The sequence below is a fragment of the Somniosus microcephalus genome, chromosome 7 (genome assembly GCF_052327205.1).
Source record: "Somniosus microcephalus isolate GS21.2 chromosome 7, FLI_Smic_1.0, whole genome shotgun sequence".
In the NCBI taxonomy this organism is placed as follows: domain Eukaryota; kingdom Metazoa; phylum Chordata; class Chondrichthyes; order Squaliformes; family Somniosidae; genus Somniosus; species Somniosus microcephalus.
In genome coordinates, this window is record NC_140993.1 from 48,836,166 (window position 1) to 48,863,767 (window position 27,602).

At 49.6% G+C, this 27,602-nt stretch overlaps 1 protein-coding gene across 1 annotated transcript in view; it reads right to left on the reverse strand.

The window, feature by feature from the left end:
* Nucleotides 1-384: 384 nt before the first annotated feature.
* The window catches only part of LOC147114632 (uncharacterized), a 31,630-nt gene continuing 4,412 nt past the window's right edge, over nucleotides 385-27,602 (reverse strand). Inside the window, exons 2-3 of the mRNA XM_085993933.1 lie at nucleotides 2,238-2,318; nucleotides 385-393 (exon numbers count right to left, since the gene is read on the reverse strand). Of these exons, the coding sequence (XP_085850059.1) occupies nucleotides 385-393; nucleotides 2,238-2,318 (90 nt within the window). The remainder of the gene's footprint in view (nucleotides 394-2,237; nucleotides 2,319-27,602) is intronic.

Below are 27,602 nucleotides of genomic sequence, written 5' to 3' on the forward strand. Positions count from 1 at the left end.
CCATGATGACAAAAAGAAGCTACTGCTGCAAGAAATTTCCATGAACCAAATCACACTGTTTCGTGCCACATTTCTCTTATGTTTAAAGCAAAGCTACTATTTAACTGCAAGGCACAGTGTAGAAAGGATGGGAGACCCCATGTGCTCAAGAAACTACCTGCGTATTAGAGCAGAAGAAGATTTATTCTAGAGGGAGACTCTGAGATGTTTTGGGACTGTAAATGTTACAAGGGTCCACACCTAATATGTGTCATATTGATGCATTATTTTATGATTTTCAAATGATATATCAGAGTATACAGACACATTAATAGTGCATGACCATATAATAGTTCAGGGATGAGGGACTTCAGTTTTGTGGAGAGACAAGAGAAGCTGCAACTGTTAATGTTTCTGCAAAAGAGTTATGCAAAAGTACAATGGGGGAAAAATTCGGTTGCTTTGTGCTTCCCATTAGCACCCCGAAATTCAGCAGGAAGTTAGTGGCACCGGTAGCTGGTAGTGCCCCATGGTGCTGCGCCTCTGACGATGTCACCGCCGTGTGCAACGCCCCGACCCCAAACTTGGCTACTGCCGGACGCAATGTCCAACAGGGTCAGGATGCCGTGTTTGCGGCCGGGGCAGTGTAAATTAAAGGGCAGGTGACGGGCGGCCATTTTTTTGGGGCCGCCTGCCAGCACCTGCGCCCTCTCGCCTCCTCCTGCGGGGTGCCGGCCGCGATCGGTCAGCCCGGCACTCCTCCTGAGTGCCGGGCTCTTTGGCCGGCACCCTGCTCCCTGGTGGTCCAGCAGGGCTCCGGTACGGGCTGTGCTAGGCCCCTCCCCTTTAATCAGGGGAGAGAGGTTTGTAGTACGGCGGCGCAATGTGCCAACGTGCATGGTGCTGTTGCACATAGTGCCCCAGGAGGGAGTGGGAGTGCTTCCAGTAGCACCCCGCCTCCTGCTTTGGGCGCTCCCTTCAATTTTGGGCACGGGGGCGCTAACTTTTTCGGGGTGCGAAAAGGCAAAGTTAGCGCCCCAAAGGGTGTGGGACCCAATTATTCCCCCTATACGTATAATCCTACCAATGTTTCTGTTAAGCCGTGCGCCCGCGCAGCCACATGGCCACGCAGTTGTCTGGAGCTCTTGGGCAGCCGGTTCACCGGCTTTTAAATGGAAAAACTGCACATGCGCAGAAATTTAAATGAGCCACGCAGCCCATTAAAGGGGCCTCACACCCCCAAAAAATTAAAGGGCACTTTGAATCCTACCATTAAAGTTTTCTCCCTGCTTCTAGATTAGAGTAGCTGGGATTGTTCTCTGGGAACCAAGGGATATGGGGATAGTGTGGGAAGGTAGAGATGAGGTCGAAGATCAACCAAGATCTTACTGAATGACGGAGCAGGCTCGAAGGGCCAAATGGCCAACTCCTGCTCCTATTTCTTATGCTCTTATGTTCTCCTTAGAGCAGAGAGGGTTAAGGGGAGATCTGATAGAGGTGTTCAAAATTATGAGGGGTTTTGATAGAGTAGATGGAGAAGAAACTGTTTCCACTGGCAGGAGGGTCAGTAAGCAGAAGACAGAGATTTAAGATAATTGGCAAAAAAATCAAGGGGGTAAATGAGGAGAACTTTTTTTATGCAACGAGTTATTATGATCTGGAATGCACTGTCTGAAAAGGTGGTGGAAGCAGATTCAATTGTATCTTACCAAAGGGAATTAGATATATACTGGAAAAGGAGGAATTTACAGGTCTATGGGAAAAGAGCAGGGGAGTGAGACAAATTGGATAGCTCTTTAACAGACACAATGGGCCGAACGGCCACCTTCTGTGCTTTGATTCTATGGCCTGGATATATAACTGGGGCAGGTTATGTGGGCAGGGAGGCGGAGTTTCGGATGGGAAGTCCAGAAGTGTGTGTTTCCCCGCATGATGAGGAATTTTAACTTCACATCGTGCATCTTTTGGCACTGGTAGATTCCAGAAAGTCGGCCTGATTGACAGGCTTGGCTTTCAGTCGGGTGGGAAGCACCCAGGACTGTAGGCTGCAGGACCAGGTAATTCTGATCCACGACCTTGGAGGGGGTGGTCCGATCCTGGGGAGGTCCGATCCCAGACCCGGGGGCGGAGGGGTGCGGTTCCTCGACCTCAAGGGTCTTTGTACGGGGGGATGGGTCTGGAAGGGGGAGAGCTTGGGGGGCAGGGGGAAAGCACTCTTGCTCCTTCTGGTCCACAAGCAATACTGTAAAGGCACTTACCTCCTCCCTGAACCAGTCCTCGTCTTGCTTCAGCTGCCAGGTTTCCGGAGGCCTGGGAAGCCCGGCTGCCCACTGTAAAACCTACAAAGCAGGTTAAATCAGAGGCTGCCAGCTTCATTAACATATTTAAAATGCCAACCCGCCCTCGGGGAGTGGATTGGCTGCCCGCTCCTTGTCCCGCCTTCATAAAACCGGGAAATCGGCGGGTTGGAGCTGGCTTCCCGACGCGCTTGAATTTTTCCCGTCTTAACCCCTCACCCACACCCAATCCCATGTGTTCACCCATGTTAACATTCCCCCCAATGATTCTATGTAATGACAATACAATACCCAAATGCAGGAATGTGCTAAGAGCTCAAAAATACACCATCTGCACTCTTCACAAAGCAAGGGAAACCCAGCGGTACAACCCAAAGAGAGCACAGTAGGAGGAGGCTCAGGGTGAGGCAGAGAGCACTGGTAATCAAGGGGTTGCAGTGGTACGCTTGATGAGACGTTAGCACAGTTCCAGCATGCTGAACGTCCTACTTGAATTCTCTTTGGATAGATCTAAATGGATCTCCTTTCCAGGGGTGACTTTTAGAACACGTAGACCTCGAAATTTGATGAGGCTGCATATGTTTTATAGGTGTCAAATCGGCACAAAAGCATCCAATATGGTGGGCAGTGTTTCTGAGCCAGAAGCTTGTATATTTGAATAGGCATCAAAAGAAGGGTCCAGGGCCCAGGCCTGAAACACATGTTAGCCCCTTTGTATATGAAAATAATGGGCCTAATACATGTTTGATGCCCGTCTATCTGCAGCCTAATCAGTGGTCAAGCTTACAGACCGGTAAGCCTGACGTCAGTAGTGGGGAAAATGCTAGAGTCCATTATAAAAGATGTAATAGCAGAGCACTTGGAAAACAGTGATAGGATCGGACAAAGTCAACATGGATTCACAAAAGGTAAATCGTGCTTGACTAATCTACTGGAATTTTTTGAGGATGTAACTGGTAAAATAGATAAGGAAGAACCAGTGGATGTGGTGTATCTGGACTTTCAGAAGGCCTTCGATAAGGTCCCGCATAAGAGATTAGCGTGTAAAGTTAAGGCACATGGGATTGGGGGCAAGGTATTGACTTGGATAGAGAACTGGTTGGCAGATAGAAAGCAAAGAGTTGGAACAAATGGGTCTTTTTCCGAATGGCAGGCAGTGACTAGTGGGGTACCGCAGGGATCGGTCCTTGGACCCCAGCTATTCACAATATATATAAATGATCTGGACAAGGGAACTAGATGTAATATCTCCAAATTTGCAGATGACACAAAGCTGGGTGGGCGTGTTTGCTGTGAGGAGGATGTCGAGAAACTCCAGGATGATTTGGACATGTTGGGTGATTGGGCAGAAACATGGCAGATGCAATATAACGTGGTGGCAAAAACAGGAAGGCAGATTATTATCTAAATGGCAATAGATTGGGAGAAGGGGAAGTGCAACGAGACCTGGGTGTCCTTGTGCACCAGTCGCTGAAGGTAAGCATGCAGGTGCAACAGGCGGTTAAGAAGGCAAATGGTATGTTGGCCTTCGTAGCGAGAGGGTTTGAGTACAGGAACAAGGATGTCTTGCTGCAGTTGTACAGGGCCTTGGTGAGCCCACATCTTGAGTATTGTGTGCAGTTTTGGTCGCCTTATCTGAGGAAGGATGTTCTTGCCATGGAAGGAGTTCAGCGAAGATTCACCAGGCTGTTACCTGGGATGGCAGGAATGATGTATGAGGAGAGATTGGGTCGATTGGACTTGTACTCGCTGGAGTTTAGAAGAATGAGAGGTGATCTCATTGAAACTTATAAAATTCTGACAGGACTGGACAGACTAGATGCAGGAAGGATGTTCCCGATGGTTGGGGAGTCCAGAACCAGGGGACACAGTCTAAGGATAAAGGGTAGGCCATTTAGGACAAAAATGAGGAGGAATTTCTTCACCCAGAGAGTGGTGAACCTGTGGAACTCTCTACCACAGGAGGCGGTGGAGGCCAGTTCATTAAATATATTCAAGAAGGAGTTGGATATATTTCTTAAGGCTAAAGGGATCAATTGGGGTATGGGGAGAAAGCAGGGACTGGGTACTGAATTTGGATGATCCGCCATGATTGCATTGAATGGCGGAGCAGGCTCGAGGGGCCGAATGGCCTACTCCTGCCCCTATCTTCTATGTTTCTATGTTTATGTTTCTATGGTCCTTAAAGGGATCGCTGCAGATCACCACCAGAAAGGTATGTTTTGTAAAAAAACGCAGCTGGATATGGAGCTGGGAGATGCAGGATGCTCCTCCCACTTCACATTAAAATCACAGGCTGCTGCCGACCACCACTCTCCCCTTCCCGATTGTCTCCCTCTCTCTCCCAACTAAAACAAATATAAACAACTCGGGTTAAATTAGGACTGTGGGCTAAGTTACAGTAAAGACCTAAAGCATATAACTAAATTTAATAAATTAAACAAGGTTATTACCTAGATTAGAAACTATTAATAGACAATTGAGTACTTCAAAACTTGAAAACCTAATTAGTTAAATAAAATACAATAGAGATGGCAGGACAGGTGATGTGTTACAGCTGTAGCATGTGGGAGCTGGTGGGCCCCAGCGTAACTAGTGGGGTGCCACAGGGCTCAGTGCTGGGGCCTCAACTATTTACAATCTATATCAATGACTTGGATGACGGGACCGTGTGTACTGTAGCCAAATTTGCTGATGACACAAAAATAGGTGGGACAGCAAGTTGTGAGGAGAACACCAGAAGTCTGCAAAGGGATATAGGCAGGTTAAGTGAGTGGGAAAAAAAATTGGCAGATGGAGTATAATGTGGGAAAATGTGAGGGTACCCACTTTGGTAGGAAGAATAGAAAAGCAACATATTATTTAAATGGAGAGAGACTACAGAATGCTGCGGTACAGAGGGATTTGGGTGTCTTTGTACATGACACACAAATAGTTAGCATGCAGGTACAGCATGTAATTAGGAAGGCAAATGGAATGTTGGCCTTTATTACAAGGGGGATGGAGTATAAAAGTAGGGAATCTTGCTACAACTCTACAGGGCTTGGTGAGACTGCATCTAGAATACTGCATACAGTTTTGGCCTCCTTATTTAAGGAGGGATATACAGGAAACTTTGTGATATCTGGCACCGACGGGACCGAGCTGTTGCCGTCCCATCAAATCTGCCGGACAAACCAGCGGTAATGTTAAAACATACGGAGCTTTTGAGTTCCGTATCTAGCAACAAACCCTGTTGCTTAGCAACAGCTTCTAAACAGTCAGCCGTAGCTTGCAAGCGTCTCTGTAGCTAAGCAACAGCTTTAGCTAGACCTTGCAGAGCCTGACTGGTGAAAAAAAAGCAACGAAAAGAAAAAAAAACTTACTGAACCGACTCCTGAATTTTGCCGGTGGATCGAGCATTCTGGACAGTTAACCTCCGGGTAAAACAAAGTTTCCTGAACTTGCATTGGAGGCAGTTTAGAGAAGTTTCACTAGGTTGATTCCCGGGATGAAGGGGTTGTCTTATGAGGAAAGGTTGAGTAGGTTGGGCCTATACTCATTGGAGTTTAGAAGAATGAGAGGAGATCTTATTGAAACATATAAGATTCTGAGGTGGCTTGACAGGATAGATGCTGAGAGGATGTTTCCCCTCATGGGGGAATCTAGAACTAGGGGACGTAGTTTCAGAATAAGGGGTTGCCCATTTAAGACAGAGATGAGAAGGAATTTCTTCTCTCAGAGGGTCGTGAATCTTTGGAATTCTCTACCCCAGAGAGCTGTGGAGGCGGAGTCATTGAATATATTCAATGCTGAGATAGACAGATTTTTGAACTACAGGGGAGTCAAGGGTTATGGGGAATAGGCAGGAACGTGGGGTTGAGGCCAAGATCAAATCAGCCATGATCCTATTGAATGGCAGAACAGGCTTGAGAGGCCAAATGGCCGACTCCTGCTCCTATTTGTTATTGTAGGATTCGCAAAATTGGATTTCATATTAATAAGTGTCAAATGGCAGAAGAGGCCGTGATTTTAAAGACTGTTTTAAATGAAGCCCAGAAAAAGGGGCATACAAAATGGCCGCCATACCATCTGATCAGCTCATTGGGACACTTTAAAATGGTTCCTGCGCAACCTCAGACAGCTATGTGGATTGAACCCTTAGTAAGTTCTGGAAGCCGTTTTATGAGAGAACAAAACCAGACCCACAGGCATGCATATGGATTAGATGCAGATCCACTCAAGATCGGCTTGGAGACAGGGGCCATCTAAATGTTGACCCAGATGAAAGAGGACAATATATATTCATGAGGACAACACCAAGGGCTCGGTAACAGGATCAGCACGAAATTAAAAACAATGAAAGCCATTTCCAACCAGAGATGGGCCTGTTACCAGCCGCTTAAAATGATTTTAAATATAATAACTGCCCCGCTGTGCTAAAAGCCCGCCAAAGTTAAAACAAAGGCTAACCTGATTTTGGGCGGGAAGTGCGGCCTCGGGAAGAAAGGTATATCTGGAGAGACTTTTCGGCAGTTAAACACACAAGCAAGCACTCGGAAGCAGTCGGGACAGGCAGGCCAGAGTGAGTTGGAAGGCAGACGGTTGCAAGCCTGCAGCTTGAACACAGACACGCCGGGTTGGAGAGCTGGAAACACGCAGCTTGAATCCGGACACCCAGAAGAAGGAGCAGTCAATCGCAGGCGTTCCGCCCCGGGGAAGCACATCGGGAGATCATCGACCATCCCCAGGCCATTGCCGGAACGAGAGGCCATAGACCCAGCTTGGGAGAAGAAACAAAATAATAAAGGTCCCAAGCGAAGAAACCTTCCAGCCACCACGGCTCAGTAGAAGAGAGGAAAGGAACCTGAAGAAGCGATGGGAGCCAGCCCAAGGCTCCTCTGACCAGGGTCGAGCCGACGATCCTCGACCCCGCCGACATCCAGGCCCGCCGGTGTCCAGTCACCCCCGACCCCCACCTCAGGAGAGAGGTGTGGCGCAGCTCGCAGGAGCTCCACGATCCACGTGGAGATGAGACGCCTGAAAGGACCAAACACAGACTCATTTTCAAAACCTTGCACTTCCTAGTGGGATTGGTGAGCATGTTTCTGGCCCTTCACAATCAGATCTAGATAGGTTTAATAAGGGGGTGGATTTAAGGGTACAATTAACATGAGTTGTTGTCCCTTGATGTTCCGTGTGTTTCCTTAGTTCATGATGATCTTTGTAGAGTATAAGATGCCTGTATTTGCCTTAGTTAGTATAATGTCGTTATGATTTGTTTGTGTTTGTTTTTCCCTCCCATGTACTGTACTCTTATCTGTGTTGCATTTGATTTGATATATTTCCATTTGCAATAAAATTTCATTTTGATTCATCAAACTTGGTCTACAAGAGTCTTCTCTACATTGTAGTTCCTGCGCGTAAGTCCAGAGTATAGAATCTAAGGGGTGAGTGGGTCGAACCACTTGTGCAAGAGAGAGAGGCCTCTAGAGAGAGAAACCTCAGGGAAACCTCTCGAGGACAAAAACCCCTTACATTATGTTCTTATGTTCTTATATTCTAACTGCTGCCCTTCTCCCTCTCCTGGTCGCTGACTCCCGCTCTCCCAATTGCTTCCCCCATTTCCTGGTCACCCCCTCTCTCCCGATCGCTTCACTCCTTCTCCTGATGACACCCCCCCCCCCACTCTGTTCCTGATTGCTTCCCCCCTCCTGATTTTTTTCTTAGTTTTTGACGCTGAACATAGAAGTTAAAATAACAGCCAACAAAAAGCTGCTTTTGGAGATGCATTCGAATATGTAATTATGGCCAGCTTTAGCTTGTTTGGAGAATGTTTACAGGCAACCATGAGGAAGAGATTTAGCGACCTCATGTATACCCAGTGTTCAATGCTGACACGGATCAATGAGCTTCACAAAGAGATGCCCTCCAGCAGCGCAGGGACTTGCACTGGAGCAGCTGGTTGGTCCTCATGTCAGTGGCAGTTCTGTGCCATTATATATTCCTGCACAAGTGACAGTAGGTCACGCCTGTGAAAGCACATTGATTCCTGCAATAGAAACCCTTTGGCACTAATGTAGGTGCATCAGATGCCTCATAAATACCAAACGTTGGAATTCAGCTCCCACTTCTGTGCAGTAACTCTCGTATTCTGAACGGAATGCAACCTAAAACTTATCATCTGGTCAGGGATTCTTCTCTCACCAACAATGGCACCATCTGTGTCTCCGCTGCAAATGTCTTTGTTTTTTCCTATTTTATCAATCTTGATGTGATCTTTTTTCCTCAGACCTGTCCTCTGTTGTTCCTGATTAGTTCCAAGTATACTGTCCTGTGTGCTCTTTCCCATCCTTTCATCCCCATTGGGTTGAAGTCCTGCTCTAAATGATTCTTTTCTTGGACCTCGAAAATGAGGAACTCCTTTCCTCCCTCAGTCGTCCTGTCCTTCTTATATCTGCAGTCTTTTTAAATCTGATGACCTAACCACTAGTGATTGGTTTACCTCATCTCCTCTTCAATCTCAGTAATGTTTTGTATTTTACCTTGGTTTCTTAATAAAAATACCAAAAATATCCTTGGTTTTGTAGTTGTTACCATGTAAGTGTATGATCCCTAAAGTGGTTAATTTAGGTCTCCTCTTCATTACACTAATGAAAAGGAAACATCTGTTGGAGTTTTATCCATATAAGGAATGAAAATAGTTTGATGAAAATTATTCATGCTGGGTGTTATTCAAGGGTTGAGCAGTGCAGCCCATGGTAAAAAGCACTGTAATTCACTAGCCATCTGTTATCCTATGTATCTATTTTATGTAAATATTCAATGACTATGAGACATCAGCAGCCATAGCTGTGAGGAACGAGTTTCTTAACCATCCCTTTATTATACTGCTAAGATATAATAGCAATAAATGTTTGAAAAATCAAAAATGCTCAACTGTTATATCAGAAATGCCAAATGAACCTCCCCAATTGCTCAGTTGTTAAGTAGACAGCCCCTTGTGGAACTAACTGATACAGACTAGATATGTCCCAGGCTTAATTTCTGGTCTGTGTTGAGTTAGTTGGCATAGCAACTAAACTCAACACGGATCTGAGCCAGGAGGGGAGAAAATCAGCTGGGTTCCTGCTCCTGAACACCATCCAGTGTCAGCCGTGGCTCAGTGGCAGTGCTCTTGCATCAGGATGGTTGTGGGTTCAAGTCCCACTCCAGCGATTAGGGCGTAAAATCTAGGCTGCTGCGTTTCCTACATTACAACAGTACTTCATTGGGCGTGAAGTGCTTTGACATGTCCTGAGGCCGTGAAAGGTGCTATATAAGTGCAATTCTTTCTTTTTTTTCCAGTGACTCCTGCTGGAGAGTGTACACGCGTGCGCATAAGGTGAATATCAGCCTCAGGTGATGGCTCCCTGAAGCTGGTGGCTATGGAGTTATATCCCAGCATGATTACATGCTTTTAGGGGAGCGAGGAAGAAAGTTAAGGGGGTGGAAAGAATATTCAAAAATTAAGAGGTTTTTTATTTCAAGAGTGCAGCATTATTAATGTACTGTCATGTGGCTTTTGGGTGAAAGAGAGACCAATTTTACATTAAATATGGACTATTTAGGAAGGAAACAAGTGCATTAATCACCGAGTTCATTAAAGAAGAAAGTAAGCCTAATATTCATCATTTAAATGTGTTTGTATTGTCTATTATTTCAAAAAAACTGTATTTAGGAACTTAATGAGCCACTGCACACAGTATGATAGAACACACACAGTGGGGATGGAAAAATAAACAATACAATGGATTCATCATGAAAGGGGACCTGAAGGGGGTATTCCCTTGCTCTCCGCAGGATGAGTTAGATTTCAATATCAACAACCCCTTAACCAAGAAGTTATAGAAATATATGCAAAAAAATCAAGATACCACCAGTGTTGTATTAAGAATTGCATCTGACTTTAACTGGCCTTGCGTGTTGTATCTATAGTTCACCCCACTTATTAATTCCCTGATTTCTTCACCTTCTCGCACCCCACATTTACACATATCTGGTGCAATTTTAACTTTTGGCTCAAAATAGGTGGTCAGCAGGTGGAGTGTCCACCCGTTGTTTGCTACCTCAAGGTCCATTTGCGTGGATCTGGCAAGTTGTGCATACCAATCTGGCACTCTGATAGAGCTCGCCGATTGGGGAGTGTGGAAAATCGGCCAACACCTATGCAGAGCCAGCTGACTGTCAGGGCCGAAGTGCGGGGCAGTTGTGGGTGGGCGGGTGGGGGGAAGCGATCCCGGGGGAGGAGGGAGAACGTCCATTGGACGTCAATGGAATGAGTATTTTTGTGGGGCCATGAGGAGCAAGATGAAAATGGTTTCGAGCTGAGTATAAGCATAACTTGTGTCTTTGTGCCCAGGAGTGAAGATGAGCCCAGCAGCAGGGTCGAGGCACAGGAGTGGTACAGCGTGGACCAGCAGCGGAGTCGGGAGGACCAGACTGCAGCCTATGAAACCCAGGCAGAGAGAACCTGTGGGAAGGAGGGAGGAGGGTAGTAGGAGTATGTTTGTGTGTGTGTGCTAGGCTGATGTAGCAGAACCTGGTCTCCAATCATCTTGGATCCCCTTGCCATTGGACCAAGACCTTGCTCTGTCAAGCCCGAGTGGTAGCTGGTGTGCAACGGCCACCCCACGTTAAAAGAATTCACGTACAGGCATCTTCTATCTTCCAGTCACTATACACGCTTTCTCACTCTTTCCAAATTCTCCCTATATAGGCAAGATGTGGAGACATGGCCTGTAGAGGGAGAGGTTGACAAAGGGGTTAGACATACAGGGAGTATGTTGTTTAAATTATTAAGTAGGAGATGGTGCAAAATGCTCCACAGGTGATATGGATTGGTGTGGTGCAGAGCCGTACAGTTGAGAAGGATCCCAAGGTCAATTGACGACTTTTGGAAGTTATCAGTTTTCAGCTGGGGCAGCAGTTGACCTCAGTGAGGGAAAAAATTGAATGAACTCATGAACAAAAAGCAATATACTGCAGATGATTGAAATCGAAACAAAAACAGAAAATGCTGAAACACTCAGCAGGCCAGGCTGTGGTGAGAGATCAGAGAAGTTAACGTTTCGGATGTGTCAATTCCGATGAAGGATCTACACACCCGAAATGTTAATTTCTCTGTTCTCTCCACAGATGCTGCCTGACCTGCTGAATGTTTCCAGGGATGAACTCTTGATTGTCATCTAAGGATCCCTGCTAGATAGTATGTGTGTGTTTGTGTGTAGACATCAAATGATGCAAAGATCAAACTCAACTTTGACATTGCTGCATCCACCTCTATGACTAATTAGACTTCTGTCAATCACTGTTTCAGCTCATGCATGTAGATTGAACACTTTAGGGATGTACCAATGCATTCCCAACACGTACCGAGGGTGCTTTTTGGGAGATTGTGCACTCGCAGCCTATAATTTTCCACCTTTTCATTGTAGGGGGTGGCGGGTGTGGCGTGTGCGCCCAGTCAGTTATGCCCCTGACTGTTTGTGAGCGGTTCGAATCGCTCCCACGCCCCTGGGTTCTAGACACCGGACTTAGGTACAGGTGGCGATACAGAAAAACTCGAGTAGACAGGTGGTTTGGATGTAAGGAAACCAAGATTTGATTGAAACAGAAATTAACACAGTCTTACGAGAAGTTACTAGTATAAAAATACAGGCAAATAAAAAATAGCTATATTTATACAGGGAATGGGGAACACACGGCACATCGAGGGAAAGCAAACTATATTAACAATCCCCTTATCCTTATCCCACCCCTATACCTAACTAGATTAAGCTATGAGGGGCCAGAATTCATGCTCACCAATCCAAAGCAAAAGCCAACTGTTAACGAGTGCAGGTTTTGAGGTTTGGTTCTCTGTCCTCTTAGGTACCCCGTCGCCATGTGGTCTTCAGGGGCGCGGTGCTGGAGCTGCTGCTGCGACACACCTTCTTCCCCTCCGCTGCCGTCATCATCTCGTGCGATGGGTTCTCCTCTTCTTCTCTCTCGGGCGGTTGGCGGCGGCAACGTTGTGCCTATAGGGCAGCTGGCAGTTTTTACTGCCTAGATTTTCCTACACAAGCGTTAAAACGCCAGTATATTCGTCATGGCGTGGACACCTGTGTTTTTGCAGTGTTCAACAAGATGTTCGTCTCACCAAGCACCAGCTTATAACTAGACGCTTGGCCTCATCAATACGGTTTTCGCTGCCCTGCTCTGCTCTTATCGAGTTGTTACCGTCTTCTTCGTCTCTTTTCGTCTCGTCTCGTTCGGTTACTGTACAAGTCCTGAACTGCCTACTCACTTTCGCCTCACCCCTTTTTGCGGCCTGGGCGTCCTGGATGGCTATGGACTCGGGCCTCGTTCCCCTTCCCCGCGATTGGTATGGTGTAATTGGTTGCTGAAAACTCTGCTACGGGGAGCAAGGAGAGAACCCGCCACGAGGCCAGGGCACGAGTACGAGCGGCAGCAGCCAAAGAGGCCAGAGCCACGAGAGCAGAGACAAGGGCAAGAGCAAGAGAGAGATTGCTACCCGGGGCCTGCAGTTATACTCCTTTCGAAGCCCCTTATCTGCGCACCAGATCAGGTTAGTTCATTGTTCCAATTTGGCGGGCTGGTTTAAATGATTGTAGCAATCTAAACTAACTATTTTTAGATGGCCGTTTATCGCACCTAATGGCCCGATGTCTGAGCTGTATTGCCTTTAATGCATTCTAATCGGCCTGTCCAGCCTTGCCAGCTCCCATAAGCTGTTTCCGATTATTTATGCAGACAACTTGATGGCTTCAAGTATAGGCCTAACTGGTTTTGATCTGTCTACGATCTGGCTCAATGCATATTCAATGTTTGCTGTCGGCTTTCCAAAATATAAAGTCCTTTTTCACAGAAACTGCATTTCAGGTTTCGATTTCCCCAAAAGCTGCTTGTGCTGCCACAGAGTCCAAGCTTTTAAAATCTTGCAGGTTTTTGGTCACGAGGTGCGGACACCATCTTTTGGGTACCCTTTTTAAAATGTCCATGCAGGGTCCCTTTTTTTAATAATAACCTTGGGGGAAATGTGGGAATTTTGCGAATCTTACACTCCCCCCTGTGATACTAAAACTTGCTTGAAGTATCATTCTTACAAGGTGAGCAAACTTTTCTGACCCTCCGTAGTCAACCTTCCCCTGTAATTACCTCTCTAATATACCCATGACACATTCACTTCCCAGCCTGCGAAAATGTAGTGTACATAAGCATACATAGGATAAATTACAGAATTTTACACACGTTCAAGCATGGAGGGGGACCAACACCCCTGCACCACTTGGTACACATACATCTTTATTAATCGCGTCGCAAAAAAACAAAAACATTTTTATTAAAAACAACAAACACAAAAATACAACAATCTTTAATCAAAAATACAAGGAAAAAACTCAAACAGGTGTATCTCCCTCCACCTTCACATAATGTTCCTTCCAGATCTTCTGGTTTCGGAATTCGAACAACTGACCTTTTCCCTTACATTGAATACAAAACTAGATACAACACTATCCCTAACTGGCAAACCACACGAATGTGGGAAGCCAGTCTGATCCACGAAGGGACCTCTATGTTATTGAAAGTGTCCCACCAGGGTGGAATCACAATATCCAACATCTTAGCCCCTGTCTCTACTGTTTTCTGCTCTAGAGTGTAAAAATGTTTGTGAAACTATAACGGCTTTGAGTATTTTGGTAAGGTGTTCTGGGAGAGGGGGAATTTTGTAGCCAAAATGCGCTACGCACCTTTGCAAATTCATAAAATTCTCCTTCACAGTGAGGTGAACAGTGGAGGGTTCAGGAATGGGGACAATTCGCTCCTGGGCCACTTGAACTTCTGCCTCGGGTTTAAAACAGAAGCTGCTGTCACTAACCAGACACCAGCTATGCTGTCCATGCTGGTAGCAGGACGCGCCGGTGGTGACACAATATGTCCCACCTCCTTTATATGCTACCGGTGGGGGAACATGGCCTTGTGCCATTGCCTCCATGGTACAATTTATAGGTTTCACGCCAGCAGCTCTGAACCCACACTACGGTTTTGAATAGGCATTCAAGTGCTGGGGACACAGGATTATGTGTGCTTCCCGGCTCCGGCACCCTGAGAGGTCAGTACCTGTCATAGCATGCTCCCACTTTATGATGTAAGGCGGGACTGCTGTGAAACGAATGCGTGCACCCCCTTGAATGACTCCAATGTTCTCCACCCTGTATACCGGTGCAGGTTGGGCTGTCCTACCCATGACCAGCATCCTAACTACTACTCCCTTGATCGTGTGGTTGGACTGTCCACAATCCATGGGGACTGGGTAGGCTTCGGAAGCTAGCCAGAGTTGGCACGGGCTTAATGCATTCTCAAACGGGTGGAGGGCTGCGAGGTGCTTGTTGCTGATCCAGGAGGGGACTAAACTCTGTTTTAAATCCTCCAGATTGCTGCGGCCCTCGCCCAGCAACCATGCCCCGTATAGCATGCACAAATCATTCTGCGCAGCCTGGTCAGAAGCATTTCTGTCCTCCCTTATGTAATGATCAATAACATGTCATTCTAGAGTGGTACACTAGATGGAGCCATAGAGCTGTATAGAGCTGTATATTTAGTTGTATGTGTTTAAGACTACACTACCCACAATGCACTAGGCTACCCAGAAGGCAGTAGTCAAGATGGCTGCCTGCACACAGAAGTACACATGCTGAATCTCTACTGATTCTGTACCTAGAGAACGTGTACTGAATAAATGACTAGCTAGAAGCTAGCTGTTCATAATAAGAATGTCCAGTTATTAATGGACATAACACCTTATGAGGGCATTTACTGTCTTTGTGTGCTTTTCCAACTCCGCTATGGTTTCCTTTAAATGGACCGTCATGGCCTAGTCCTCATGCAACTCCGAGCCCACTACCTTGTTCTCATCCAGTAATATCTTCCTTAACTGTGTTTTTAAACCGTTTATCTGGGTCTGCAGCTCTATGTCATCCAAACTGTTGATGGCAGAGGACCCAGTATTAAACACAGTAAAAACATCATTCCATACTCCCCTTCTTTTTCTCCCTGCATTACCCAAAAACTCTCGGTGTGTGGTGTACAGTTTGGTTTTGTCAATATTGGCGAAATCGAACTCATAAAACTTCTTGAACATGTCCTTTAATAGGGCCTGGTATAGCTGTTCTGTTTCTTTGGGACACCACTCCGGTAAATGTACCTCGGTGAGATTTAAAATCACGGAGGCTACCGCGTAGTGCACCCCCTGGTACATTACCTGATCCGTAGGCACCTATACCAGCCCATTCCCTGATCCCTTGGTAGTGGTGGGACACCCCTCCCGGCGTGTCCTTGCTGCCTGAATCATGGGCAAGGGCTTTCAGGTGCGTGCCACTAGCTCAGTGGCTTTAACAGGGGTTGGGTACCGCGGGACTATGCATGTGTGTAGGTGAGAATCCCATTCTACCCCCTTCCCCTTATCCTGCCAGGCTGCAGAGAAGATGATAGATATGCCCGTAGGGCAGGCCCTTCTCGACCCCCACATACAGACATAGATCCCTTGTTCCGATTCCCATCATTTGTCCCAACATACACTTGTCCCATCTTGGGTCCCGGTGACCGTTCGGTGGGTGTCGTTTCCCATCCGTTCCCAGTCAGTGGTGCGATCCCCCATGTCCGTGCTCAGTTTCCTCTGTCCTGTGCAAGTCAGGCACATGCGTTTCCCTTCAGTGACCCCGATCCGTGAGGCCACAACCGGTACGCTGGGGCAGGGGAGGGAGGCTTCCCCGTAGGTGAATCCGGTCTGGCTGGAGTACCGGGTGGAGTTGGATCCCAACCACCCGGGCCATCTTATCTCGTGGGCGTAGACGGCAGGTCCCTCCGTGCCTTGTTCGCTGCTACCGGCAGTCACCACTGGAGCCTTTTCTCCCGAGCACCCGTAGATGTACGAGTCCTCCACGTTGCCTCGCCTTCCGACGCTCATCCCAATCAGGGCGAATAGGATTACGATCCCCTTCATCCTGACAGTCTTTCTGTAAAAAGATACAAAAACATGCAGCCAGGTCACCAAGAGATTCTCTGGCTTGGTGAAGCATAGTCGGGTCCCGCGACCTCGACTCAAATACACACTCTTAGCAGATTACTACTAAATTAAAACTACCCATCACCTTATTTAACTTAAGCTAAAACACCCAAACTTAAGCTAAATACTTAAACTTAACAATAACCAAAACTTAAATTACCTAAACTATGTACATCCGCCACCCATCTCCGGGCGGCCAGGCTAATTCCTGGTTGGACTGTGGACACCGCTACCTCTGGTGTGGCCGCACCGTCCTGCACTGTTGGTCCCTCGCAGCCCGTGGCTGCTGGCTGAGGACCTCTGTCCTTTGACCTCCCCCTGACTCGAGGGGCGGCCCTTGGTAACTGGAGAGCTGGTGACCATGGCTTTCTCAGCTGGGGCATCCGTGGGGACCTTTTGGGGGCCTTGGCGGGTGGGGCCTTCTTGGCCGATGGGCTTTTAACCTGAACCGCTGCTCCCTCAGGCTTGACCTCTCCCGAACCTGGGCTAGGGGCAGGTAACTCTTCGCAGCTTGCTGCTGCGAGCTGAGAGTCTCCGCTCCCCAGGTCCCATGGCTGGGTTCGGGGTGGGGTTTTTGACCTCAGGCTCCTCCCCCTCTACACCTGGGTTAGGGGCGGGGTTTTTGCCCTCAGGTCCCTCCCCCTCATCTGGATCCCAGAAGAGCGGGGGAGTGTCCCAATCGATGGGCGGGATGGCCCCTCACTTTAAGCAAGCCACAGCGCCTGCCTGTGCAGTCTGTGAACTCGCTCCTGCTGCAGGCTGAGGATCTTTATCCTCAGACCTTACCCCAACTGGCTGTTTTCCCCTTTCAGGTTTAAACTGCTTGCACTGGTTGATATGAAACCATTTTGCACGCCGGGGCATCTTCACGGCGTTTACCATGGGGCTGGCTTTATCTACATTGCTGTAGGGCCCCATGTACAATGGTTCCAAACTTCCTACTCGGGCATAGTTTCTCACCTTGACCTGATCTCCTACCTCCCACTCGTGGTGCCTTCGGGGTTCGAGCAACAATCGGTTACTCCGATGCTACCTTCCCATGTTCCCAGCCGCCTGCTCCTGGACCTGCTTCAGGTGCTCAAAGAGGTTTTGGGTGAACCTGTTCTGGTTTACCTCCCTGAGCTGACCCTCCGTGAGCACCGGGGCTAGTACATGGGTGGGGTTCCGCATAACCCTGCCGGTCATTAGCTTGTACGAGGAGTAGCCCGTGCTTTTAGACTGGCTGGCCCGGATCCCCATCAAAACCAACGGTCGGACCTCGGCACATTTACGGGGTGAGTCCATCGTTTCCTTCCTCAATCTTTCCTTTAGGGTCCTATTCATTCTTTCCACAATCTCTGATGACTGTGGGTTGTGGGCCACGTGCCATTTCCTCTCGATGCCTCACAGCATAAGGGTATTCTGCATCACCTGCCCGGTGAAGTGACTCCCTTGGTCGGACTTCACATACTGTTGTAGTCCCCACTGCGAGAACACTTCCCAGACCAGGATCCTGGCAGTACCCAGAGCTGTGGCTGTTCTGCAGGGGAAGGCCTCTACCCATTTGGTGAACATGTCCACCAGGACTAGGCAGTACTTATAGCCTCCCTGGGTGCTGGGAAGGGGCCCGATGTAGTTGACTTGTATCGACTGCCATGGTCCCTCTACCCTCCCGACGTGTCCCATAGGGACCTTCCTTTTGTGGGGGTCGGGATTATTTGCAGCGTACACAAGACAGCCTACCAAGAACTCGCGGACATCGTTCCTGAGCTCATCCCGCCTGTTCCACCCGTTGCCAGATGGTCGCAGGCCCGGGGTGTCCTGCTCTTGGAACCTCGTGGGCCAGTTGAAGGAATTCCCTTCGGTGCTGCTGCGGCACAACCCACTGTTCCCCCCCGGAACAGCATACCCTCTTTTACGGAGAGAGTTGCTGTGCCGTATGGACCCTCTACTATTTTTCCCTCAGTTACTGCGCTGAAGACTGCTTTGAGGATGGGGTCTTGGGCTTGGACCGTCTTAAGGTCCGGGGCTAACGCTACCCCTGCACTCCCTTGGGTCCCGTCCCTACCTCTGACCGCCGCCATGGGTCTGGACCTAAATGGGTCCAAGAAAGTGACTGTGCGGTCACCCTCCTTGGCGAGCAAGTCAGCCTGCTGGTTGCCTTGGCCGCGGGGTTCTGTGGAGGAATGGGCCATCACCTTGTGGATGAAAACCTCCCCTTCCTCTCCCACTGCTGCCAGGATCTTTTCCAGCAGGGGTTTTACTGTGAGGGGTCTCCTGTCGGCGGAGGTGTATCCGCGGCGGGACCAGATGGCCAGGTACTCCGTACACGAATTGCACGTGAACATGCTGTCCGAGCAAATCATGTAGGGGGTGGGGAAGATTTCGGGGTGTGTAACAACGTACACCATCGCGGACAGTTCAGCCTGCTGGGCGCTCATGGTGCTGGGGAGCTTAATCGTAAACTCCACACCCCGTGAGACGCTCGCCAGCAGATACTGTGCTGGAACCATCTACATAGATCTCGCGGCCCGTGGGATGTATCACGGCCCATAAACCTATGTTCACTTCCCAAACCCCTTCTATGGAACACTGGTGGGCTGTTCCAGGATATGCCAGGTTGACTGCGAGCTTTGGCTCGCAGAGACCCTTCACTCTAAGATCCATCTGTGAGAGGAGCAAGGTCCAGCGTGCAATGCGGGCACTGCCCACCGTTCCATCCTTGATCCTACCATCCAGAAGCATCTGGGTGGGTGTGTGATGGGTGAGGAGGGTGATTGGAGAGGTGCCTGTGTAGATCAATGATCTCTTCACAGCCCAATGTGTGGCCAAGAGGTGCCGCTCACAGTTGGAGTAACTCCTTGCCACATCAGTGAGTATCCAGGAGGAGTAGACCACCGGCCTCAGCCGGCCGTGCTGCTCTTGGAGCAGCACAGCATTCAGGCTGTCCCCACTGGCTGCTACCTCCATGAATAACTCTTTCCCCCCATCTATGGCCCCTAGAGCTGGTGCGGTCAGTAAGTCTTTCTTGAGCCTGACAAATGCTGCCTGGCAACCCTCATCCCAAAGCCACTCCACTCCCTTGTGTAGGAGTAGGAGCAGAGGGGCCGCTGTGGCTGCATAGTCCTCAATAAAGTCCCTGCAGTACCCGGTTAGCCCTAGAAACGACCTCACCCCCGTCACTGTGTTGGGGACCAGATACTCTTGTACTGCTTCTCTCCTAGCCTTATCTATGGCCCTTTCTCCAGCGCGAACGGTCAGGCCGAGGAACTTCACCTCCTGCTTGCCGATCTGCGCTTTCTTGGGGTTTACCTTAAAACCCTTCTGCCCTAGCAGCTCCAGCAGTTCGGCCAATAGTGGGCCATGCTTCTCTTTCGAATCAGTGAACAGGAGCAGGTCATCCACATATTGGACCAAGTGTCTGGGCTGGCTAAAATCCTTTAAACTGCTTGCCATGCACTGATGGAAAATGCTGGGGCTGTTGTGGAAGCCCTGAGGCAAGCAGTTCCACGTGTACTGTTGCCCTTTAAACGTAAAGGCAATCTTGTACTGATCCTCCCTCCTTAAAGGGATGGACCAAAACCCGTTGGAAATATCCAGCACCGTGAAAGTGGTCGCGGATGCTGGAATACTTCCTATCAGGTCGGCAACTTCTGCTACTGTGGGTGCACAGGTTGGGATGTTAATATTGAGCACCCGATAGTCCACCGTGGCCCTCCAGGAATTGTCCGGCTTTCTAACCGGCCACAATGGAGAATTCACGTGGGTAGCTATTGGTCTCAGAACTCCCTGCTGTACGAACGAGGACATGGCTGCTTCCATGTCTGGCTCTTCCCTGGGGAAGTTATACTGTTTCTGTGGTCGGGCCATGGGGTCTCCGTCTACGCTGACCTCAAACCCTTTGACCCTCCCGCAGTCGTGTTTGTGAGTGGCAAATGTGGCCAGGTGGGCCTGCACAAATGCCTGGAACTCTGGTAGGGTGTTACTGACCATGAGCTCGAGGTTATAACCCTCTTTGGGCTTCATGGTGCACAGGGTCCCCTTCCCTTCCTTTCCTGGGATCACTACGATCTCACCGTTCTTTACTTTACCTGCCCCCCATAAGCAATGATTCCTCAAATTTACTAGGATCCCGTGGCCTACGATATGTCGGCCCCCAGGACCCCTCTTCCACCCTCCACTTCCTATTTCATCAGGACACAGGTCCACTTGGAGCGGAGCGGTCCTAACCGAATGGCGAGCGGGATGGAAAACGAGCCAGCCTGTTCTTTACCTGTGAACCCCGACAGAATGTATGGGACTCCGTTAGAGACAGGCGAGGTGGTGGGGTTAGCTGAGTAGACCACGGTGTATGATGCCCCCGCGTCTAACAGATAGGCCCCCATCACCATTTCTACCTCCATCTCCACGAGGGGTCTCTTCCATTCATTGTATCGGAGGGAACACAGGTAAACAGGCTGCGCTGGCTCTAGTCAGGGCTGTGGGTTGGATGGGGCTGATGGGGTCAGAGCACCGGTAGCGGCTGCTACTCTCCCCTGGCCAGTCAATAAGTACCTCATGGTGTCCAAAAGTGACTCAACCTCCGCGGGAGGGATTCTTGCCCCTGCCTTTTGGGCTGGGGCTGTGAAATTCTTTCCCTTGTTATCTTTCCAAGGGTTTTTGCACTCCTTCCGCCAGTGACCATCCTTCCCACAACCGTAAGAATTCGTCTTTGTGTTGGGGGGCTACTCCCTTCCTGGTGCCACTCTTACCTACCCGGTCCGGCATTTACCTCATGCACCTTCCCCTTGGGTGGGTGTGCATTGGTTCCCCTACTGTTTTTATAGGCTAGAGTTAGCTGCCTGATCACCGTAAGTTCGGTGGTCTGGGGATTTTTGGGGTCGAACCAGACTTCTGCCTTGGCCCGGACCTGTGGCAAGCTGTTCGCCACCAGGCAACGAAGCCAAGGGGCCAGGAGATCCCCGTTCAGGAACCCTCGGTTCGGCGTCCCTGGACAGGCCCTCCGGTACACTGGCCACAGCCGGTCCGCGAAAGCCTGCGGGGTTTCCCCTGGGAGCTGGACCATCTTCTCCACGCGGGAGAAAGGACTTCCCTCATTCATCCCCATGGCCTCCAGAACTGCATCTCGAAGCTCCTCGTACCTGCTCTGCCCTCTTTTACACTTGTCAGAGAGGGATTGGAGGAGACTACTCTCCAGGGAGAATACCAGTGCCTTGGCCTGCTCAGCGCCATCGCAGTCGTTGACGCTGGCTGCCTGCTCTATGTCCCTGAAGTGGATCGAGGGGTCTCCCTTTTTGGAGAGCTTCGGGATATGGTTGACCATAGCCCTAAGCTGTTGAGAGTTAAAGGGTAATACGAACTGGTTTTGGAGGGGTCCCTCATCGTCGCCATTGACGGGTAGGCTGAGCCTCCGATGCCGTGCTGGGCACATCGGTCCCGGCTCCGACTTCTCTGGCGGGGGTTGCCCTACCTCCGCTTCCCCCTCTGGCTCCACCCCTGGCTCCACCCCCCCTTGCTGCCAAACCTCACTGAAATTTGGTGCTACGGGTGGTGGTCATGAGATCTCCTCTCTCTCAACCGGGTCATCCCTGGGCACTAGCGGTGATGTTGGAACTGTCCTCCCCTCGTTCCCCATAAAATCCGCCCGACCTGCCTTTGGGCTTATGAGGCATACCATGCCTTTTGCCTTCCGGAGGGCCCGGCTCAGATTTTCTACCTGCTCTTTACAGGGGCCGTGGTCTGCCTCCTCAAACCCCTGTTCGTTCGCTAGCTTGTAAGCTGCCTTTACCTCCTGTACTTTCTCTTCTTGTTCCCTAATCTGCCTTGCCAAGCGGGCGTTCTTCTCCACAACCTTAGCTCATGTCCCTTGGCCTCAGAGACTTGGCACCGTAGGTATTCCAACTGGGCCTTGTGTTCTCCCATTAAATGCACTCTCTCCTGACTCAGGGCCTGCAAAGCTACTAATAACTTCTCCCCTGCTAGAGCTTTATCCTGGATCTCCAGGGCTGACTCCCTTAACTCGACTGCCTGTGCTGCAACGAGCCTGTCCAAAAGCTGGACCTGCTTTTTGAAACACATCAGCCAGACTGCCTTCTCTAAGGACTTCTTGTGTTCCTTTCCCTCTGTCCACTTAGCTGCTGCATCTACCAGACGCTCAGCCCTTAACAGAGTGGTGATCCACTTCTTAGTGATATGCACCTTGCTAAACACATAATCAGAAATCCTTTCCTCCATCATGGTTTGCTCATCCGAACCATTGTCTACTGTATCGCAACCCTGTTGCCGGTGTCCTGCTGCGGTCGCCATTTTCTGTAGGGGGTGGCGGGTGGTGCGTGCGCCCAGTCAGTTATGCCCCTGACTGTCTGTGAGCAGTTCGAATTGCTCCCGCACCCCTGTGCTCTAGACACCGGACTTAGGTACAGGTGGCGATACAGAAAACTCGAGTAGACAAGTGGTTTGGTGTAAGAAAACCAAGATTTTATTAAAACAGGAAATAAAACAGTCTTATGAGAAGTCACTAGTATAAAATACAGGCAAATACAAAAATTATACTTATGCAGGGAATGGGGAACACACAGCACATCGAGGGAAAAACAACTACATTAACAATCCCCTTATCCTTATCCCACCCCCTGTAACTAACTAGATTAAGCTATGAGGGGCCAGAATTCATGCTCACCAATCCAAAGCAAAGCCAGCTGCTTTAATGGATGCAGGTTTTGTGGTTTGGTCTTCTGTTCTTTTAGGTACCCCGTCGCCACATGGTCTCAGGGCGCGGTGCTGGAGCTGCTGCTGCGGCACACCTTTCTTCTCCTCAGCTACCGTCGTCATCTCATTGTGATGGGTTCTCTTCGATGGCAGCACGGTGGCATAGTGGCTAGCACTGTTGCCTCACAGCGCCAGGGACCCGGGTTCAAATCCGGCCTCGGGTGACTGTCTGTGTGGAGTTTCCGCATTCTCCCCGTGTTTGCGTGGGTTTCCTCCGGGTGCTCCGGTTTCCTCCCACAGTCCAAAGATGTGCGGGTTAGGTTGATTGGCCATGATAAAAATTGGCCCTTAGTGTTAGGGGGGATTAAATACGTGGGGTTACGGGGTTACTGGGATAGGGCTTGGGTGGGATGGCTGTCGGTGTAGGGACCGGGTGCTAGGGTTTGGATGATCAGCCATGATCTCGTTGAATGGCGGAGCAGGCTCGAAGGGCCGAATGGCCTACTCCTGCTCCTATCTTCTATGTTTCTATGTTTCTTCTCCCTCGGGTGGTCGTCGGTGGTAACGTTGTGCCTATAGGGCAGTTGGCAGTCTTCACTGCTTAGATTTTCCTACCCAAACGTCAAACGCCAGTATATTTGTTGTGGCATGGACACCTGCGTTTATTCGCAGCGTTCAACAAGATTCTTGCCTCCCCAAGCGCCAGCTTATAACTAGGCGCTTGGCCTTTATCGATATGTTTTTCGTTGCCCTGCTCTGCTCTTATCGAGTTGTTACCTTTTTCTTCGTCTCTATTCGTCTCATCTCGTTCGCCTCGTTTACTCTGCCCTCTCACGTGGTCCGGGTGTCCTGGGTGACTTTGGACTCGGGTCTCGTTCCCCTCCCCTGCGCTTGGTATGGATGTCCTTGACTGTTGAAAGTTTGCTGCGAGAAGCGAGGGGAGAACCCGCCACGAGGTCAGGGCACAAGTATGGGCGGCGACAGCCCAAGGCCCGACAAGAGGTCAGAGTCAAGAGCATAATTGCTACTGGGGGCCTACAGTTATACTCCTTTCGATGGCCCCTTATCTGCGCACCAAATCAGGTTAGTTCACTGTTTCAATTTTGGCGGGTTGGTTTAAATGATTATAGCAATCGAAGTTAACTGGATTTAGATGGCCATTTATCACACTTAGTGGCCTGATGTCTTGGCTGTATTGCCATTAATGCATTCTAATCGGCCTGTCCAGCCTTGATGGCTCCCATAAGCTGTTTCTGATTATTTATGCGGACAAACTACTGGCCTCATGTATAGGCCTAACTGGTTTTGATCTGTCTACGATCTGGGGTAATGCATATTCAGTGTTTGCTGTCTGGCTTTCAAAACACAAAGGCCTAGAAATTCAGTGGGCTGCGCCACCAGTTAGCGCCTAAAGAGGGCACTCAGTGGCTTTAGCGCCACTGGCCGCGCCTCCCGCGATATTTAGCGGGGCGCTAATGGCGGCATTAGCCTGTAGCGCTGTGCCACCACCGATGACGTCATCGGTGTGCGCAGCGCCCCGCTACCGCCCCGATCACAATATTTGGTCGCGCCCGCCTCTGTGACGCCGATCACAAATCGCGCCTGGTTCACGGGGCCTACCTGTGGCGGTAGTGGCGCAAATTAAGGTGGAGGTGCGGGGCGGCCATTTTTTCGGTTGTCGTCTGCCAGCACCTCCGTCCCCGGCCTCCTGATCCCCCCGCCGGGCAGTGCCGGCTGTGTCCCGAGGGCCCGGCACTTCTCCTCGGTGCCAGGCTCTTTTGCTGCCACTCGCGATCGGTCATCGTGCTGGTGCAGGCCCCTCCCCCTTAAGAAGGGGAGGAAGGCCTGCAGTACCGCAGCGCGCCGTGCCGCAGCATGTGGTGCTGCGGCACGTTACGCTGCGATATTCAGTTTCAGCGCCCCAAGAGGGACGCGGGGCGCCTCGAACAGTGCCCCGCGTCCCTCTTGGGGTGCTCAAACTGAATTTCCGGCGGGTGCAACGGCTCCGATTGCAGTGGTAATTCCGGCACCCAGGCGAGCTTGGCGCCCCGTTTGGGGCTCCACCAAATTTCTAGGCCAAAGTCCTTTTCACAGAAACTGCATTTTAAGTTTCGATTTCCCAAAGCTGCTTGTGCTGCCAAAGAGTCCAAGCTTTTTAAAAAAAATCTTGCAGGCTTTTGGTCACGAGGTGTGGACGCTATCTTTTGGGTACCCATTCTAAAATGTCCATGCAGGGTCTCTTTTATTAATAACCTTGGGGGAAATGTGGGAATTTTGTGAATCTTACACACCACACTCTCTAACACTCTGCCCTTTCTCTTGCAGAACAAAGTGGCTTACAATCGGAGGCAGCAGGGACTACATGAAGGGGCACAGGCACGCCTGCATAATCTTACTCCCATGGAGGAGACGGTGCTGGCCATTCTTGGGAGGGCAATCGCTGAGCCCGTGGCTAGCGGCAGGGCTGAAGCAATCCAAGATGACGGTATCCTCATACCTCATCCTCCTTCTCACATCCCACTTCCCCCTCATCCCACAATCTCTTCAGACTTACAAGCTGCAGATGGTGTAAGCATGCACCTCTTGCTTCCCCTTACCTCACCACAACCATACCCTTGTGTCTTTCTCCTTTCAGATAGACAAGAACTACATCCTGGTGGAGGAGCAGGAAGACAATGATCATGAAGTAACAGCATCACTCGATTTGACACTCGTAGCCACCAGCTCGGATACTGACACTCCGTATACTTTAAAGGATAGGGTAGAGGCGGGACCTGCACGTGGTGAGACACTGGGCATGAGTGGCCTCCAGCCAGGGCAGTAGGAAAGGGTAGCAAAGGGGCCAACTCCCGGAGGGTAATGTAGCACATGAGTTCTGTTGCAGAGGACTCAGATGAGGACTTCGATGGGGCAGCTTACAGAAGAAGGCTGATTGGTAGGCAGACAGAAATGCTTGGTGCATTGGTAGACCTGGCAGAAAGCCTGAGTGCAATGTCAAGGAGCATGGAGAAGTCTGGCACCAACCTTGCACAGGACTTTGCGCAGAGCTTGGAACCCATCCTTTCCAGCATGCAAGTGATGGCCAACTCCATTAGCGCACTTGTGGACCCAACCATGATGCAGGGTCTAATGGCCGATGTCTCAGCTTCCAATGCAGCACAGGCGGAAGTGACCCAACATCTGAGTGCTGCAGTGGAAGCTCAGACTTCTATCATACAAACTCAGACTGCTCAGAAAGCTGCCATCATGGCTGCGTTTACCAGTGTTGAAAGTGGCTTGCAGGGTGTCACAGCAGTCCAGCAATCTGCCCTCCAACTGATTACTAGGGCTGCTGAGGTGCTGCCCTGGGGCAGTGGCTCCGTGGAGTACTATCCTGCTGCTCTCTCTCAGGATGACAGCATTCGTGCTTCCACCACTGCCACTCCGCCATTGCCCTTGTTGTTGCCTGCTGTTGCTGTTCATGCCGAGGTAGTGCAGTCTACAGCCGAGCCTTCTAGGCCCAGAGCTGATCGAGTTCATCCTACAAGGCCATCTGTAGTCTCCCCACTAAAAGTCAGCACCCTTCCACCAGCCATGCTGCAGCCTCTGGGGTAGTATTTCATAGGCGCACTAGGACTGGCAAAAGCACATAGAAGACGGGCAGTAAGGTGATTGGTTGACTTTGGTATGTAATATTGGATGAATTGATGTATAAAGCTGGATTGTAATGTTTCTTTTGTGGTGGCTTTCATTTCAACATTGTGGCCAAGAGGAGGTTGTGATGGTCCATATCAGAGGGATGGTAGGGTGTGGGACTATTGGTGAATGTGGGATTGGGGTAGTGTTCACTGGAACCACAGTCGGATGAGTCTATCATGGACAACCCGGGCAGAAAAGGGCTGTCTGGGTTGCCTCCTCCCTTCTGCTTTCTCCTCTTTCACTTCCTCCTCCTCCTCTTCTGCTTCCTCCTCCTCCTTTCCCTCCTCCTCTTCTCCCTCCTTGTCGAGGAAATTAACTATCAGACGGAGACTTCGAGGTTCGCTTTAGGAATTTATTACGTGATATCACGGAGAGTCTGCAGCAGTCCCTACTGCCCACCAGCACTCTAAATTACTAATGTACAGCACTCATAGTTATACAGCAAGGTAAACAACTTCAGGTGATTAGCTTACATTACATTTCAAGAAACAGATTAACATGTTCACATTTTATCACCAGATGTCCTAAGCCAAAAGGTCAGCTTGACTTCATTATGGCAGTCAGCAGTTCTTTTAGTTTTAACTAGTTTAGTGTCCTTTGTTCAATTAGTAAAGTGGTCAAGTATCCCAGCATGCCTTAATGTTTAATACGTTTTCTCCCACAATTCCCTCCTTGTTGATCTTTACTGATCAACACTGCTTTACGGCATTGTATTCAGTTCGTTTTCATAGGGAGGATAATATCCCTTTGGGAAGGGACGCATTTTTAGACAATCTTCTTCATCAGTCATCTTGGTTGGCTCTTTTTCTTTCCTTTCTCTCTCGTACTTTCGTAGCTCTTTTTACAGATGCTACTGATTCTACTGTTTGCGCTAG